Here is a 16,411-nt window from a genome sequence, read left to right on the forward strand (position 1 = left end):
CACCAACATTGCCCAGCTCAACTTTTCTATAAGAAGCAAAATACCTTCTGTTTTCATGTAAGAAGATGGACTCTATAAGGCATGCTTTGTTTTTATATCATTGTTCTAACTATAGCCTATGAGTGACCAATAACATGAATAGTTATTCACAGGTGTACAAACACCTGCAAAGTTATTAAAAATGAACAGTGGAGTTTTTCCTTCCTGCTACCTACTTTAAATATCAGCAACTATACTTTGTACAGTTAAGTGTGATATTTAATCTTGTCATTCACAAACTTAACAATGTACGAAGGAAAAACTGTGTTTGTGACACTGTTTATTTTATCAGATGATGCCTTGCACACATGTGTGAACATTCAATTGCCTTATTTGAAAAATTCTCATTATCATATCTTTAGTTTTCTTTCAGCACTATATATGTCTCCTTCTCGTTTGTTTTGTTGTTGTTGTGGGGGCTTTTATTTTCTGTTTTTGTTTCTGCTCTGTTTCATTTTGCTTTGGGAGACACAGCTGTCCAGGCTAGCCTCAAAGTTGCCATCCTCCTGACTAGGCCTCTCAAGTACTGGGATTGCAGGTGTGTGCCCACAGATGCCACCACATTTGGCTGCGTTATGAGTATGAAAGCTAATGATTCTTCTGAGGTTCCAGTGAGGCTAGTGGGGAGGGGGGGGGTGACAGCAAGGACATGGAGTGTGAGAGATTAAGTCAAACAGGCGCTCCATCGGGAGCTCATACTCTCCACTGGCTCAAGCACAACCTTGCAATTAAGGGGTATCCTGGCTGATCAGTACTTTATATAAGAAATGTCTCTTGAGGGGGAGAGAAAAGGAGAGAGAGAGAGGGAGGGAGAGAGAGAGAGAGAGAGAAAGAGAGAGAGAGAGAGGGAGAGGGAGAGGGAGAGGGAGAGAGAGAGAGAGAGAGAGACAACCTGCAGAGGGAAGGGTTTACTTCACTTACGCTTATCATGGTCTATTATTGAGAAAAGCCAAGAGAGGACCCTGGGGTCAGGAACTAATGCAAAGACCATGAGAAAGGCTGCTCATTGGTTTGCTCTCCACGTCTTGCTCAGCTTGCTGTTGTATACAATCCAGGGCCATCTCTCTAGGAGTGGCACTCTCCACAGTGGGCTGAGCCCTCCCACATCAATTAACAATCAAGAAAATGCCCACAGACCAGCCTGATGAACACAATTCCTCAACTGAAGTTTCCTTTTCCCACGGGACTAAGCATGTAGCAAGTTGACATTAAAACCAGCTGTGAAATCAAGACGACTGTGTTCATATCCCAGAGCCCAAGTAACAATCTGGACATCAAGAACACCTCTATCACCCAGACACTGAAGGAGTCTGGGGACAGGAATGCTGCTGGGACTCACTGGTTTCCAGCCTAGCTAAAACCATGAAAGACCCAGGTTCAAGAAAAGACTCAAAAAGAGCCAGCTCTGATCATGCTCTGGTCGTTGACTGCCTCCATACCATGCATAAGCTATGGCAAAGCTACAAGGCTGCAGAGCCCGGTGTGAGCACCTCAACTTGGACACGATGATAAACTGCTGCGCAGCCTATCCCCCTATGTTTCCTCCCAGGTTGCTGCAATCCCCATTTGTCATCAAAGCCACTTCCAGCGGGAATTCCTCAGTCCTTTGTAAACTCATGTAGACCCAGGAAGAAAGCCCAGCATGGGATGAGCCTTGCTCACACCCACCTCAGTTTCTCTCCATTGTAATAAAATATGCAAAGATTGGACATTCCTCCCTGATGTGGAGTCAAGTACATTCACACACATCCTTGTCACTATCCATCTCCAGAACTTCCCTTTGGCCAAACTGAAACTGTGCCCACTAACTCCACATTCCCTGCTGTCTCAACTTCTATAATCACCATCCCGTTTTCTGTCTCCACTGCCAAGACTGTGTGCCTTGTGCAAGTGGAATTTTCTGTCTCCTTCTTTGTCTCTCTCTCATCCAGTTCATTTTCACAGACTTCAAACATGAATTCTCCCTTGGAGAGGTCATCCTTTGACCCTCTTCCTACCCTTTTCTCTCCAGGGAAAAGATCTTGTGCTTTTCTGTCTCTTCCACTGTGTTCTTTTTTTTTTTTTTTTATTAAGTAACCGGGGTAATTTTCTGGTTCTTCCATCCAGGTATGAGCATGGAAGTGCATTCAACTATAATCAAGAATGGCAGCTGCCCCCAACTAACATCTCAGAACCACCCGAAAGTTCTTATCAAAGTCCAGGACAAACCTTAACTCTTTACTCATCTCCAATGGAAATAACTTCTTGACAGGAAATGCCATTTAGCCCACTCCTCTCCTCATGTTTCCCATGAAGACCAACTTTCAGCATCCAGAGTAGAGTTAGATTTCCGGTCTGTGCAGGTGGAAGGGCTTTTGAAAATTAAAGTCTAGGAACCAAACCACACCTACTGCCCCTTCTCCCAGAAAGGGTCTAAAGTTCCACATAGCTCCTGAGAAATCAACTTCTAGAAGCTGGAAACAGAATACGTGTCATTCACTCCTTCTAACTTTCTTCTGCTGTCTTGGTCTCCTTTTCAACAGGGTCTTGTATGGAGCTGGGGCCCCATCACAAACTAATTATCTTCCTACCTCAGCCTCCTAAGTGCTGTCATGCCTGAGTCCCTATGAGTAACTTTTCATGAGCAATTCAGAGCTGAAAGCTACTGACCAAATCTCTGCCACAGAGCACACACTGAACAATAAAAGAAGGAGGCAACCAAAGCTTAGCTCTCAGCCACTTCCTCCCAGTGCCCTAGTGGTTTAAGGCCTACTTTTCAACATGAGGATCTTCCAGATCTCAGACAACGCCCTGTGCTTTTGAAGTCTCATGTGTTTGTGTTTTATTATTTAAATGTTAACTTTTAAATTAAACCAAATATAATTTTTTGAGACAAGGTCTCACTATGTAGCCATGACTGGCCTGGAACTCGCTGTGTAGACCAAGCCGGCCTTACTTTGGAAATTTAAATTGAGAAAAATCACATGTGTTTGTTGTTTCCAATATAATGTTTTGAAATATATGTACGCTATTTGAGATAGTTAACAAGACTTTACCTTGCATTGTGTGTGTGTGTGTGTGTGTGTGTGTGTGTGACAGAGAGAGAGAGAGAGAGAGAGAGAGAGAGAGAGAGAGAGAGAGGAAATCCCCCCTTTGATGCATTTTTTCCCCGCTGTATGAAGAAACATATATTTAACTAAAGCACTTTGAAACTTTGCAAACAGGGTGGAAGAAAGCACTGCAGTTGAAATCCACCTCTAAGGCAGCAAACTAGAAACCACAGAAATAAGCCCAGAGCAAAAATCAACCAGCTAATGTTATTATTTAGCTGGAACTAATTTGACAGTTATTAGGAACCATTAAGAAGCTACAAAACAGAAACTCCAGCTCTTGTTTAAGACACCAGTTGAAAGGTCTCACATTAGCTGATGGTCTGATGTAATTCCAGCGGGAAATGATGTATGAGATGCTGTTCTGAATAAGGAAGTACAACAGCAATCAAAACCAAGTTACTATGCAGCAGATGCACTGGCCGGTGTTTTTATGTTCACAGGTCTTTGGAACACTGTTAGCACCTGTGTCTTAACTGGGACCCTAGATATTCTGGAAGAAGAAAGAAGGTAGCTTGTATTGACTTTGTTGTCATTTAAGGTTGAGTTGTCAGATATCACTAATTCCTTCTCTACCCATTGAACATGTTGGGTCTTTTGCATTCCTTATATGATACTTAACTTGCCACAATTACATGTTATTCTTTAATTGTTTCATGTATACAGATCTTGCCTCCTTGTAAATATACAGCAAGCAAGCTGGCGGGCAACATTTCAGTGGGATCTTCCATAACAACTTCACTCTATAGGGTACAGCACGGGTATGTGGTGAGTGTGGGTTGGTGAACTTTGATGAGCCCCTGAAATGGAGTCACATGCATGGAAACCATGACGATCCAACATGCCAATCTTAACTCAATGTCTCGGGAAAAGCAGCATGGCAAATGTTGTCCTGCTAAGGTCTGGGGGCCACAGAAGTGCAGAGAAACCTCCAATCCTGTGGTGGTAGGTGATTCCTTACTTCATAGACAGTGTAAGTTCCATGAGGGTGGGGATGATGCTTTACTCCTTAGCCAGCGTGTATACCTGGCACCAACTTTCTCCATACCACTCTTTCAGATTAGCATTCTCACACTGTATGTTTTCCTTCTATTCCTCATTTGAAGCCAATGCCCAGAAGTTAAGGCGAAAGCATAAAACCATCCAACACAGCACTTAATATGGAATAGCAGGTGGCCGTAGTGTCCCTCTGAAGCACAGCAAGGGTGAATGTGAGGGTGGAAAGGGCAGGATGGAGATCAAGGAGCAACGTCACTGGCCAGATAGCCTTGGTCTGAGGGATCATGGTAGGGGACAATGTCTACTCTCTGTGACAGAGCAGCCGGATGTCAGATGGGGCTCTTGGCAGTGGATGGTCCCTGTCTGGCTGGTAGGTTCCTGCCAGGAAAGGCTGCCAAGCAGTTTGTGACAGCTGTGTAGTGAGCGAGTCTCTGAGGTTCTCTAGTGACTGCTATCTGTGACCCTCCCATGTATACCATGGGAAGTCACAGGGAAGTTTGGATGCTCGGGACCCAATTTTTTACTGGCTCGTATTTCACTGTGCTATGCCTGCCTTTCTGGGCCTTTAATATGAGACACACTGAAACAGGGTTCTTTTCTTCTCTTTCCAGCAGAAACTTGTTGGTTCTATATATGCAGGATAAGAATATTTAGGTTTCACTCTGTTCTAAAGCATGGCCAATTTTCAATGTAATCATACGATCATATTTACTTACTAACCTTGTCAGGGCAATTGACATCTCACATGAATTAGTACTTGGAGAAACTACTCAATTGCATAATTTCTTTTAAAGATTTAAAGGACCAGTGAGATGGCTCAGTGGGTAAAGGTGATTGCCACCAAGCCTGAAAACCCAAGTATGGTAGAAGGAGAGAGCCAACGTCCTACAAGTTGTCCTGTGACCTCCAGTCACTCACCCATCCACCCCACACTCAAAATAAATAAACAAACATAAAAATAATTAAGGATAGAGTTTTAGCCATCTATTACTTTTGAAAAAAAAAAGAACTTTAAAAATTAACACTTGCTATGTGTTTAAGTCTTAATGGATTTAACTTTTCTGTTTACTAAAAAATGCTAATTTTACCTAATTTTCTTAGCATTTCTGAAATGTGGACTCAATTTTCCACCAGCAGCTCTATATCGGATGGTTACTGAATTCTCTAAAGGCAAATATGAAGAGTTAAAACTGAAATCCCAGACATTACCTTTCAGCATTATTCGTCCAGTGGATCCTCCGAAGGTACTGAGAAGGCCGCTTCTTGCTCCTAAAGAGGTGGTTGCCTCCAGGAGAGAACCAGTGATGTACTGAGCTATGGATGTCCTTTGGAGGGTGGCCCGGTACTCACATTCGGTGTCTCGTACACATTGCCATAAGCATGGGCCGTCTCTAATCCTTCCACAGGCTGTCTCAGAGGTTGGAAGCTGTCTGGAGCAATGGAGAAGAGATCCAACCGTATCTTCTGTTTCGTCTCCTCTTCTCACTGCACTGTAGATCTGTGAATAGCACAAAGCACAGGAAGTATTAATCTAGTTTCTTAGAAAAGCAAATTAACTTGTTGACAAAATGCCAAGATGACTTAGGAAGAAAGAAGGCTCGGTCGGTCTAAGCACAAACACCTTTGAGCTCTGCACTCATGCATTAACCTGAACATTCTGCAGACACTATTTATTTGGAGAAGCACTGTGTAGTTATGAAATAGGCCATTCAAACAACTCTGCTATCAAACAGAGCACTTAAAGTTGCACCAACCAAAAATACATTCAGCTCAAATTTCTCCTCCTCCACAATGCTCTTCTGTAGAGCTACGAGAGCAAACTTTTTCCTCATCCTTTTGTATTCTGTATGACTGACCATGTCTGCCTGCCTCCATCCTTGCTTCAATTTGACCTCCATAGGGAGTTCTTGGTCCATGAACAAAGTAGATTGAGGATGGTAGGGTCATGAGGAAGGATTTCCCTCGTGAGCAGATTCTTCCCATCCTTCAGGTAGCACCAGAGTCTTTGATGCTTTTATTTTCTTACTCTTCCTTCATCTCCCATATTCAAATAGCTAGCCCCTGCCCAATCCCTGTTATGTCATTTTACTGAGTAACTTCTTCAATCACTTGTATTCTCCGTGTATGATCTGATTAGAACAGGATCTCAACCACAGCTTCTGCCCATCCTAATGTAGACTTTCAACATGCATGGACACAGACCCTGCTCTGTGTGATTCACTGTGTCAGAAATCATGGGCAAATGCAAAGGGCAAAGCATGCTGCTTGCATGGTATTATGAATAGAAGAGAAGTCCTGACTAATACAGAGTTGAAGAATACTTCAGGGAGGTGTTGGGTTGTGTGAAATGTTCTGGGGTTGTTCAGAGTCTTTCTGATAGTATGGGAGAAGTGTCACGCAGAGGGACAGCTGTAGCTTGCTAAAGGAGGAAGGAAGGGATACGACTTGACAATGAATTCATCATGACTCTTTGAACAGCTTGCTTTGGTTTATTCACCACCTCTGTGTCAGGTGTGGGTAAATGAGTTTCTCATCATACAGAGATCACAGACCTGCAATGAGTTTGTGCCAGAGTGGCAATGGATGGTGCTGTTCTCTCCGAATTTTACCTTAATGACGGCCTTTGAAAGACCCCTGTATTTGGTCCTTATAAAAGCTTACAATAAACCCAACCTCCCCTACCTGGCCCTAGCATTCAAACCCCCTGCTTTCCTTTGCATGCTGATACATCCTTGCCGATTGGAGTCACAGTGAGACTTAGCTTTGTTCTCTCTCGTTAAACTTCTGGAGAGCAGTGTGTCCAAATGAATGGTGTGTTGTGTTTACATCCAAACTCTGAGGTAATGTGTGGGGGAGAGACACCTGGTTTTGCCTGGTGTGGCCAGAGAGTGGTTGTGAACATGAGTAAGTGGCTTAAAGGTTTTGAGCAGTTTCCTCCTCTATAAAGTGGGGCCAATAATACCCCTTCTTAAGGACATTGTGGGACTCACACAGGAAACTCATGTAGCATACCTGATTTAGGGTTGAGAAATAGCGTGTATTACTGTTGGGCAAGTCTCTAGGAGAAAATGCACCCCTCCTCAAGGAATGATGGGAGGCTGTTAACCAAAATAGGGTCTACATTATTCAGCAGGATGTAGTTGTTACTGTGCTTTATGTGTGACTGGACAATGTCATCCTAACCCTATCTGGGCAAACACAGAGCTCAGGATATGTCTTCTCAAGGTCTGCCTTTTTCCTAGATGTTGATGTTATTAAAGAAGGAAGGCAATCTCCATTGTCACCCGTCCATACATTCCAAACCATACAGGCAATACACAGCACAGTAAGTCCCACTCAAGCTCCTCAAGAGTAAATGATGAAGAAGTTCAAGGACAGGAATCCTTTGTGAGAACTAAGGAAGGCTCTATAGGCAAAGCAGGGTTTGGCCTGAGCCTTGAAAAGCAGTTGTGACTCTAACTGCAATAAGTGGGAAAGGTAATTCAGGTGAGAATCCAAGTGACGAGGCTGGAAAATACAGATTCCATCCTGTCAACAGCAAATGGAGCAGGATGTGTATGGCAGAGAGTGGAGGGTATGAACTGTGCATCAAAGAAGGTTGGGCAGCCTGATAAAGGAGAGACTTAACCGTTATGGCAAAGGGTTTCAATCTTAGAGGTAGCAACCCTTGACACTTGGTATTTGTTTGCTCTTAAAAGAGGAATGAGGCTAAAAATGTTTTGTTTAAAAAGATGAACAGACAGTTCCCAGTTACTAATAGGTTGCCTTCTCCCTTTTCTTGCCAAGCTGTACTACAGGCCTACAGTGCCCATAATCATCACTTTATGAACTCTACCAATTATAATGCCTTCATAGACTCCTTCTAGATTTTTCCAATATGTTTTTCTCAAAATCTTAGATCTAAAAGGAATGATATGACATACAGACTTCATAATCACAGAAACTTGAGCCCAGTAAATAGCTTCCCCTTCTGGAGATTTACACTGCCCAACAGAATGTTAAAGACAACTACAGATGTTGTAAGGACATTTATTTCATTTTTCCTAACTGGATATTTGAGTGTTTTTCATGCTATTTGACCAAGAATTGTTTTCTAAAGAACGCTTAGCCTGCAGGTGGATGATACAATATGTTAGAATCTAATAGGCTTCTCATTTCCAGTTCCTTGATCTTGGTGGAATCCCTGAAATGCGCACCCCCCACACCCACAACTTTCCTGATGTCCTTTCTCTCATTATTCCACAGTTCCATCGTCACCTGTCCGGTTTCACTTTGTTGTTGTTGTTGTTACCACACCTTGAGGACACCATAGAGAAGTGGCAACAATGATCTAATACAGGGAGGTCACAGAGTAATGGCTAAGAGCCAGATTCAGGTATCAGATCAAAATCAGTGAAGTTCGTATGTACATGAGAAGCTTCACCATTCCCCACCCACCTAGCCAGTCTGGTAGCACTAAGTTTCCCATAAGTTATCATGGGGGCAGGGTTTCTCTACTGTCACACAGAGCAGACTGTTTTTACAGGTTGGTACCAGCTCTACCTCTCTTTAGTTATCGGATCTGGCCAATATCTGGTTGTTGGTAGTGCATATGCTGTGTAGCCCTTCCCTCAGTGACTTATGGAAAGGGACGTAGATTTATACAATAAATATGCACAGGGCTTCTCCAATGTGCCCTACATATGTTCTTCATGTGTTAATTGCTGGCTATCTATGGAGAAAAGCAGTCTATGCTCTTAAAAGATTGCATCTCATGCTATGAAAGCTGCCAGAGCAGGGAAGCAACCAATCGCCTTACCTTGCTGTGGTGCAAGCCACCATGGCAAAAATATCCCCAAGTGTGCAATAGTGGCGCTCATATCTTAGCAGTAATCAATAGCCATCTAATTTGACTTAAGGCTTACTCAACAGGAAGGAAATCATGCCTGGTACTAGAAACCTAGTCAACTACTTGGTGCTGGTGAGGTCACAGATATAAGAAGAGAACCTACTACTGCCACTTTACTAGGCCAGCATTCATTCTGAATCCTTGTCCTTATAACCACAGATAGGTGTAGCTCTCATTCCTCTTCAGAGAAGCTTCTCTTTTCGACAGAGACCATTATAGAAAAGCACAACTGTTCAAAATATAGAGAACAGTTGATCACAGGATGCCCAGCCCCGGTGGATACATCTGCAATGTAAGCTCTGCATCAAAAGTTCAGGGTGCATCTTAGAAAAGGGGATGGAAAGATTGTAAAAGCCAGAGAACCAGGAGACTGTGGTTTTGTGAGACTGTGTCTCCTAGAAATGACAGGGAAGCTTCACCCATGATATCACAACAATATGGCTGCCTAAACAAGACCCAAACAGGGGCATCAGCAATAGACATGCTAAGGTGCAAGTGGGAAATCTCACGGGGCCCCGCTCCTAGACAAAGAACTACGGGCAACTAAGGAATGCTGCAAGCTGGGAATTTGCTTTCCCCAGGGGATAAGCCCTTTACTTGGTTAATAACCAAGTAGTCAGTCTGGGATCAGATACACACAAGAGACACTAAATGAACTCAGCAGGTTGTTTATATTTATGTTTGTATGTATATTTCTACACACACACACACACACAGACACACACATACACACACGGAACAAGGAGGTACATGGAAGGGATTTGAGGGAAGAAATGATATAATTACATTTTAACTAAAAAATAAAGTAAAATAAAAAGATTGCATCTCATCTTAAACTTGAAGAAAGAGATAGAAGGTAAAGAGCTCTAAGAACGAATGTCTAATCTGTCATCATTTCTACCCCCAAGGCCCAGGAACAGGCCTCTGAGTTAAAGCTCTAGTCACCTAGTCACACCAATGTTCGACAAACAAATTTAAAACTTATTAGAAAAATGATGAGTGTGGACAGAGTGGTAATAGATAAGGTAATAATCAGGAAACATGCCCAAACCAGGCTATTACCCCTTGCCAGATGACTCCCTTATAAAAAGGAAGAAGCCTTGGGCATCTGCTACATACAGAGCAGGAAGAACAGTACTCACTACTTAACTAGGGCTTGGAGCATTGCTTTAAATCCTAGCTCCCTGTCCTGCTTCCCAGCTGTGTGATCTTCCCTGGATGGACTGTTGCTGTGCCATTCCGAACCTCAGTTACTTTCTTACAGTATATGGACACGGATGTATCTGCCTCATAAAGTTGAAACTAGAATTACAATCTCTGATAAAGGTAATGCATTGAAAGGGCACTGCACTCTACTAAACGCTCAACAGTCATTAAGTTTAGAGTGACGGTGATAGTGGTGACTGCTTACTGTGGCGGCTATAAAGTTTGCCAGGCATTCTCTGTGCATCCTCTCCTTATTAACTTTGGCTAGCCCTGCCCTTTGCTTCCCCAGTGGGAACTTACTCAAGCACAACCTTACAAAAATCTTTTTATAATAGGATTTTCTCACTCTCGTCGCTTTAGGCTTCGGAACAACTGCCACATGGAGAAGCCTCAGTTAACCTGCCAGGGGATGAGACTCTAGCTCAGTTGCTCCCATCATCCCAGCTAACGGACCGCCAAGATCCAGCCTCACAGTGGAGCCATCCTGGTTCCCAGGTCCTCCACTGCCAATCCAGGTGTTGCTACCGATGCACAAGACAGGCACACAGACACTAGTAGGTGTAGACTAGGACAACAGCCAGCTAATTCACACAACCATGGAGCAAGTAAAATGATTGCTGTGAAAAGCCGCTACAACAGACACTACCGTGAGGTGTTGGACTCATTTGCTGACTCGACATGGAAACCCATTTAGACTGATGCCATTTTACTGATGACAAACATAGCTAACTTTACACAGCTAGTAAGCAGCTAAGCTAGGAATAAGACCCATGGCCACCCTACCCCTTTTCCTAGCTTTACCTGCTGCCCCTTGCACGAGTTAGCTCAGTCGTGGGATTCAATTCAAGATCCCATTGTTATTTGGCAAGAGGTCTCAGTGATGCTAACACTGATGCTGTTTCTATTCATGCTTTCCTTTTCCATGCTGAATTACTTTTTAAAATAGTCAAGTCATGACTAATGACCAAAAGCGTTTCCTTTATATGGAGATTTATAGCTTTAAAATCACAAAGTGAGGGCGCATATAGACTTTATCCTGTTTGATTAATGTGGAAAGAGAATGTGGTGAAAACGGGGCAGACTGCTGCCCTACATGGATCAATATTGTTTCTAAGATAAAATGAAAATGTCACAACATAGCTACCAAGCTTGTTAAACAGCCACGCAGTCCTTCCGTCCTTCAGTTGTTTAACAGTCCATTTGTATTTACCGAGCACATACACCATGACAAACTCCTGGCCGTCCCCAAGGAAGTGAGTGCTGTGTCAATAGGGAAAATGACAATAAGCAAGCAGAGCAAATAAACTAATTAAAACTTGGCAACTGGCAAGCATGCCGGCCTGAGTTCAAATCCAAAGAACCCACACAGAGGCAGAGGTGTATCTGTAACCTCAGTGCTGCGATGGCAAGATTGGAGGCAGAGACAAGAGAGTCTCTGAAGCTCAGGCAAGCCAGCTTGGTGGACACCGTGGCAATCAACCAAAAGACCATGCCTGTCTCAAACGAAGTGCAGGGTGAGAACTAACATCCTCTGACCTTCACACATATGCACCATTGCATGTATGAACCTGCACTCGGAAGTATGAACAGGTGCATACACACACACACACACACACACACACACACACACACACACACACACACTTAACTCACTATGTAGACCAGACTGACATCAAATTCACAAAGGTCCACCTGTCTCTGCCTCCTGAGTACTAGGATTAAATGTGTGTGCCATCATGCTCAGCACCACAACTATATTTTTTGAAACTGTAGAGCAGGCTGGGGTTACAGTTCACAGTGGAAAAACTGTCTAGCATATAAAGGTCCCGTACTCAAACCCCAACACTGAAAACAAAAGCATAGTGTTCTATATAGCCAAGATATATATTTGGATTGATGATACAGGTCTTATTTACATTGCTGTAAGGAAAAAGAAAAGAGGAAATTAGCCAGAGTCTACATTAGCCATTGTTAGGTTTTTTTGAGATTTAAGATTTACATAGTAAGATCAATGCTGTATTCAGTGCCATTCAGGTCTCCTCAGTTCAGCAACTGTGAATGAATGATCCTCTCCACAGAATTACAATTACAGGTGCTGGGGATGATGTAGCTGGGAATGATTGGAGCAAAATGATCTTAACATTTTAAAGTCACCTGCTGAGTCATTATCAATGCTTAGACAACATCTGTAGAAACACAGCAACATGTAAAAGTCCTTGTTCTTCTAGAAAGAGGGATGCCTTGAAGTAATCAATAACAAAGCATGGAGTACAGATCCAAAACAGAATAAACTACAAATAATGAAGGTCAAGACTGCATCATGATGTAGGTGGGAACATAGCCAAGCACTGGAGAGTCCTGAGAGGCAAAAAGCCGTGATAACACACCACATTAGCAGCTCTTACTCAGGGAGAAAGCTTCTCCTCCTGTACAGCAAGAACGGGCTTTGTCTTCACTTGAAGAAACAGCCAAGGGGAATCAGTTTCATCCAGCCTTGTTTCCAAAGCTGTCTTTCTGGCATCAGAGTTATGGAAAATGATGTTTTAGGTCCTGGTGACACACTTTCTAAAATCTCCCAGTAGGAAGAATGCCTGTATGTAGAGGTCCACTGATTCCACAATGCTTGCCATCCCCTCAACATTTCTGATGTGCCCAAAATGAACCAGGCACCAAGCACTGACACCTGATTCCATGTAGGCCTCAGGCCAGCTCAATGAAGAGGTCCTGCTATTACCAGCATTTAAAAATAAGATGTACATGCTAGGATTTGGTATCAGGATCCTGTAACTCTAGCACAGTGCTACTAATTACCAAACTGAACCCCTGGGCAGCCCAGTACAGATGGAAAAGCAAATACTGTCAGGAGGGAGACAACCTAGTAAAGACACACACACACACACACACACACACACACACACACACACACACACACACACACACGTTCCTACTAGATGCTCAGCTCATGAGGATTTTGTTTTTCCTTGCTATATGTCCAGAGCAGTGGTTGGGTATTGAAGTATCTCAAGGAACACTCCTGACTAAATGAATGACTCTCTTTATAACACATCTTCAACACAAACTTTCCAAGAATCTTCAATCTTTGAGGCCATGGATTAACTAGACAAATCTGAACTACAAATGATATGGTACTTTGGTATTATCAACTGTATTTGGTGAACATTAGATACGGAAATCGCATAAGCTTGTATCAAATCCTCACAAAGTGTTCAGCTATTGCCAAATAAGGCTGTCATTGTTACTAACAAAATGTGCCCAGCCCTGAAACCTTCATTCATAGTTTTCAATACTATTCTATTATCATATGCTGATTGATTTAGAGTAAATAACATTAAGCTTATCTATTTTAATTATAAATTTTTATAAAAATGATCATCTGGTGTTTGTACTTCTGCGTGCCACATGCATGCAGTACCTGCAGACACCCATAGAAGACCCTGTATCCCCTGGAAGAGCAGCCAGTGCTCTTAACCCCTGAGCCATCCCTCCAGCCCCAATTGGATTATTTTGATCACCATTATTCTCTAATCCAGGTTGATTCTTGTGCTCCTTTTTTTCTTATCAGTGCTCTTCAATGTCAGTGGCCACTTCAGTAGTGACTGTACATCTACTTCTAACAGTACCCTTGTCCTACCCAATTATATGCTTTTGACAGTGTCCTGGCCTAGAAAAACATTTTGTGCTCTGTTTATCATAAAGTGTGCTTTCCAGGATGAGATAAAAGGGGCATATGGTGCATTGGTTCCAAATCCCCCTTTACTGGCCTAATAGTATCTTCTCTTAATGGCTGGAACCCAAAAGCAGTGTTCTAGAAGATTCTATAAAGTTCTTGAAGGTTGAAGGCAATTTCTCATGGATATTCAAATGTACAACAAAGGCAATGATTAAGAAAACTACTAAATTGCCAAGGGGCAAAGAAAATCAGGAGGTGGTGACGGCAGTGGCTAAGAGACCTAATGGAAAGGATGGGAGCCATATTTTGGCAGTAGTCTGTGTTTCCTCGGCTCCTGATTCCACATTCCATTCCAGAGCCTGTGTGGAGAATTCCATTCTCCTGAGAGTATTGAGACCATGCACAAGACACTGACCAAACACAATTCCAAAGAACCAAAAATAAAAGCTTTGTGAGCACCATGCCAGTTAGCTGGAGTTGTAGCATTGACTACAGGAAACAAGCCAAACCTTCCTTACCGTGGGAAGCATCTCAGGAGTGTTAAGATGATGCCCCATGGTGATGATCAGGGAATTTCACAGCAACAAAGACCCTTCCCCACAACGTATCCTGGGCCACACTGCTTCCTTTGTGTAGTCATCAGCAAGCAATAAGCATGTTCTTCCCAGTGCTCAAACCACACTCAGAGCACAAGTCACTGCTCCTTTGCCTTGCTGTTAACGCCATCCCTTAGTGAACTCTTTGCTCCCAGCACAGAGGCACACTGCAAGCAGTAGAGAGGGTACAAGGGAGAAGTAATTGGAGCCGTACAGCTTTGGATCTCAAAATAGGGGCAGTAGACCAGCAGTGGCAGCAGCAACCGCGAACTTGTTAGTATTACAATCCCAGATGTGCTGAATCAAAAACTTCTGGGATCCCTTCCACAGGAGGAAACGCATGCCTGGCACTGTAAGTCTGACCAAGGACCCACCATGGAGGACCCCATAGGCCTCACAGGTGAGAGCCTGCTACTCTTGTTTTGTTAAACAGACATAGCATCAAACAGCCTTCTAAATTCTTATCTCCATACCCATAATGAGTGCAGCTCTCAGATCTCATCAGAGAGGTTTCCTTGTGCAACAGACTGCAGTTCATGCAGAAACTCACCAAAAAAAAAAAAAAAAAAAAAAAAAAAAGGTGCAGAAAATAAGTATCTGTAGAGTGCTCAGCCACAAATGGGCCAACTGCATCCCGCTTCCCTGCAATGTTCATGGACCGTCTCAGAAGAGGGGGTAGGGAGATTGTAGGAGTAGAAACTGGAGCGATCCCAAGGGAAAACAGTGTCTTCTGGACAGGACCCGAACCCATGCACTCACAGCCACTGTGGTTGCCTGCACAAGACCTGCACAGGATCAGGACAGTCCCCATTGCAATGGGGGTGGGGACTCCTGGATCCCCTCCCCTAGCTGGGAAGTTGAAGGTTGACAGCTGCCTGCCGGGAGTAGAGAGATTCAGTTTCTTTAATGTGTGGCTCCTGGAAGGTTGACCACATTCCAGTAGGCAGCCCCACTCCCATAGGTATGTATGTTTGTGTGGGACACAAATTGACAAAAGGAAAAAAGAGGGCATGGAGTTGGCAGGGGGTGAGCGAGTAGGAGGAGGACCTGGAAGGAAGGAGGAGGGGTTGAATATGATCAAACTATATTGATACATGGGAAAAAAATCTACCAAATCATTAATTAAAATCTCAGTCTTAAAACTCTGGGACCAGAACACAGTAGTCTATCTATGTTTAACCAGCTCTCTATGGGATTCTGATTCCTGCCAGCATCTACTGCCATGGACTTTAAGGAGACGATATTATAATGCCATATTTCATCTCTGATTGCACCCCTCCGGTGATGCTTCTCATCCATGTCACCCTTCCAGAATGAGCCACGGAGGGCATTGCTGGAGTCCTATCCATCTCTCCTGCTGCAGCGCTCCCGGGTTTAAATCTATCATGGGGTAAAAACAAGCACGCGCCAGCGGGCAGGGCATCCCTGCATGAAGTTACTCACGGCTGTGCGTGTAATGGAGCGTTATAAAGGAAACTTCCAGCTTAATATCTGCTGAGATGAATCACGCCTGAGATACTTATCCTAATGGGAATTACCACAGGATGAATCATGTCATAATGAGAAAACCTAGCTGCCAAGGGAGCCTCTGGAAACGGAAAAAAAAAAAAAATCAAATTAGGACAAATGGATTATGCTGTTAGGCTTGGGATGGCAGGCAGTGAATTAGGCCTACAGGGAGGGACTTAGAGGGTTTCTTGAAGCTCTGAGGAGCAGTGGGTCATCTAATGAAACACTCGAGACAAAGCCCCTGTGAGATAAAAACAAACTTCCAGAAATGCTGAAGTCCTTGTCCCCGATTCAGAGCCCAGAGCCTTGTTCTTGCTGAGATGTACACTTGGGGAGCCGGGAGGGACAGAGTCCGGGCATCCCATTGCTCAGGGATGCTGCAGGCTCTGAGAAG

General features: G+C 43.6%; 1 protein-coding gene across 1 annotated transcript in view; it reads right to left on the bottom strand.

Annotated features, from left to right (window-relative positions):
• The window catches only part of Plce1 (phospholipase C epsilon 1), a 237,058-nt gene that overhangs the window by 142,021 nt on the left and 78,626 nt on the right, over positions 1–16,411 (bottom strand). The window contains exon 2 of the mRNA XM_051199750.1: positions 5,337–5,625. Within this exon, the coding sequence (XP_051055707.1) occupies positions 5,337–5,625 (289 nt within the window). The remainder of the gene's footprint in view (positions 1–5,336; positions 5,626–16,411) is intronic.

Source organism: Phodopus roborovskii, unplaced genomic scaffold (assembly GCF_943737965.1).
Source record: "Phodopus roborovskii unplaced genomic scaffold, PHOROB, whole genome shotgun sequence".
Classification (NCBI taxonomy): domain Eukaryota; kingdom Metazoa; phylum Chordata; class Mammalia; order Rodentia; family Cricetidae; genus Phodopus; species Phodopus roborovskii.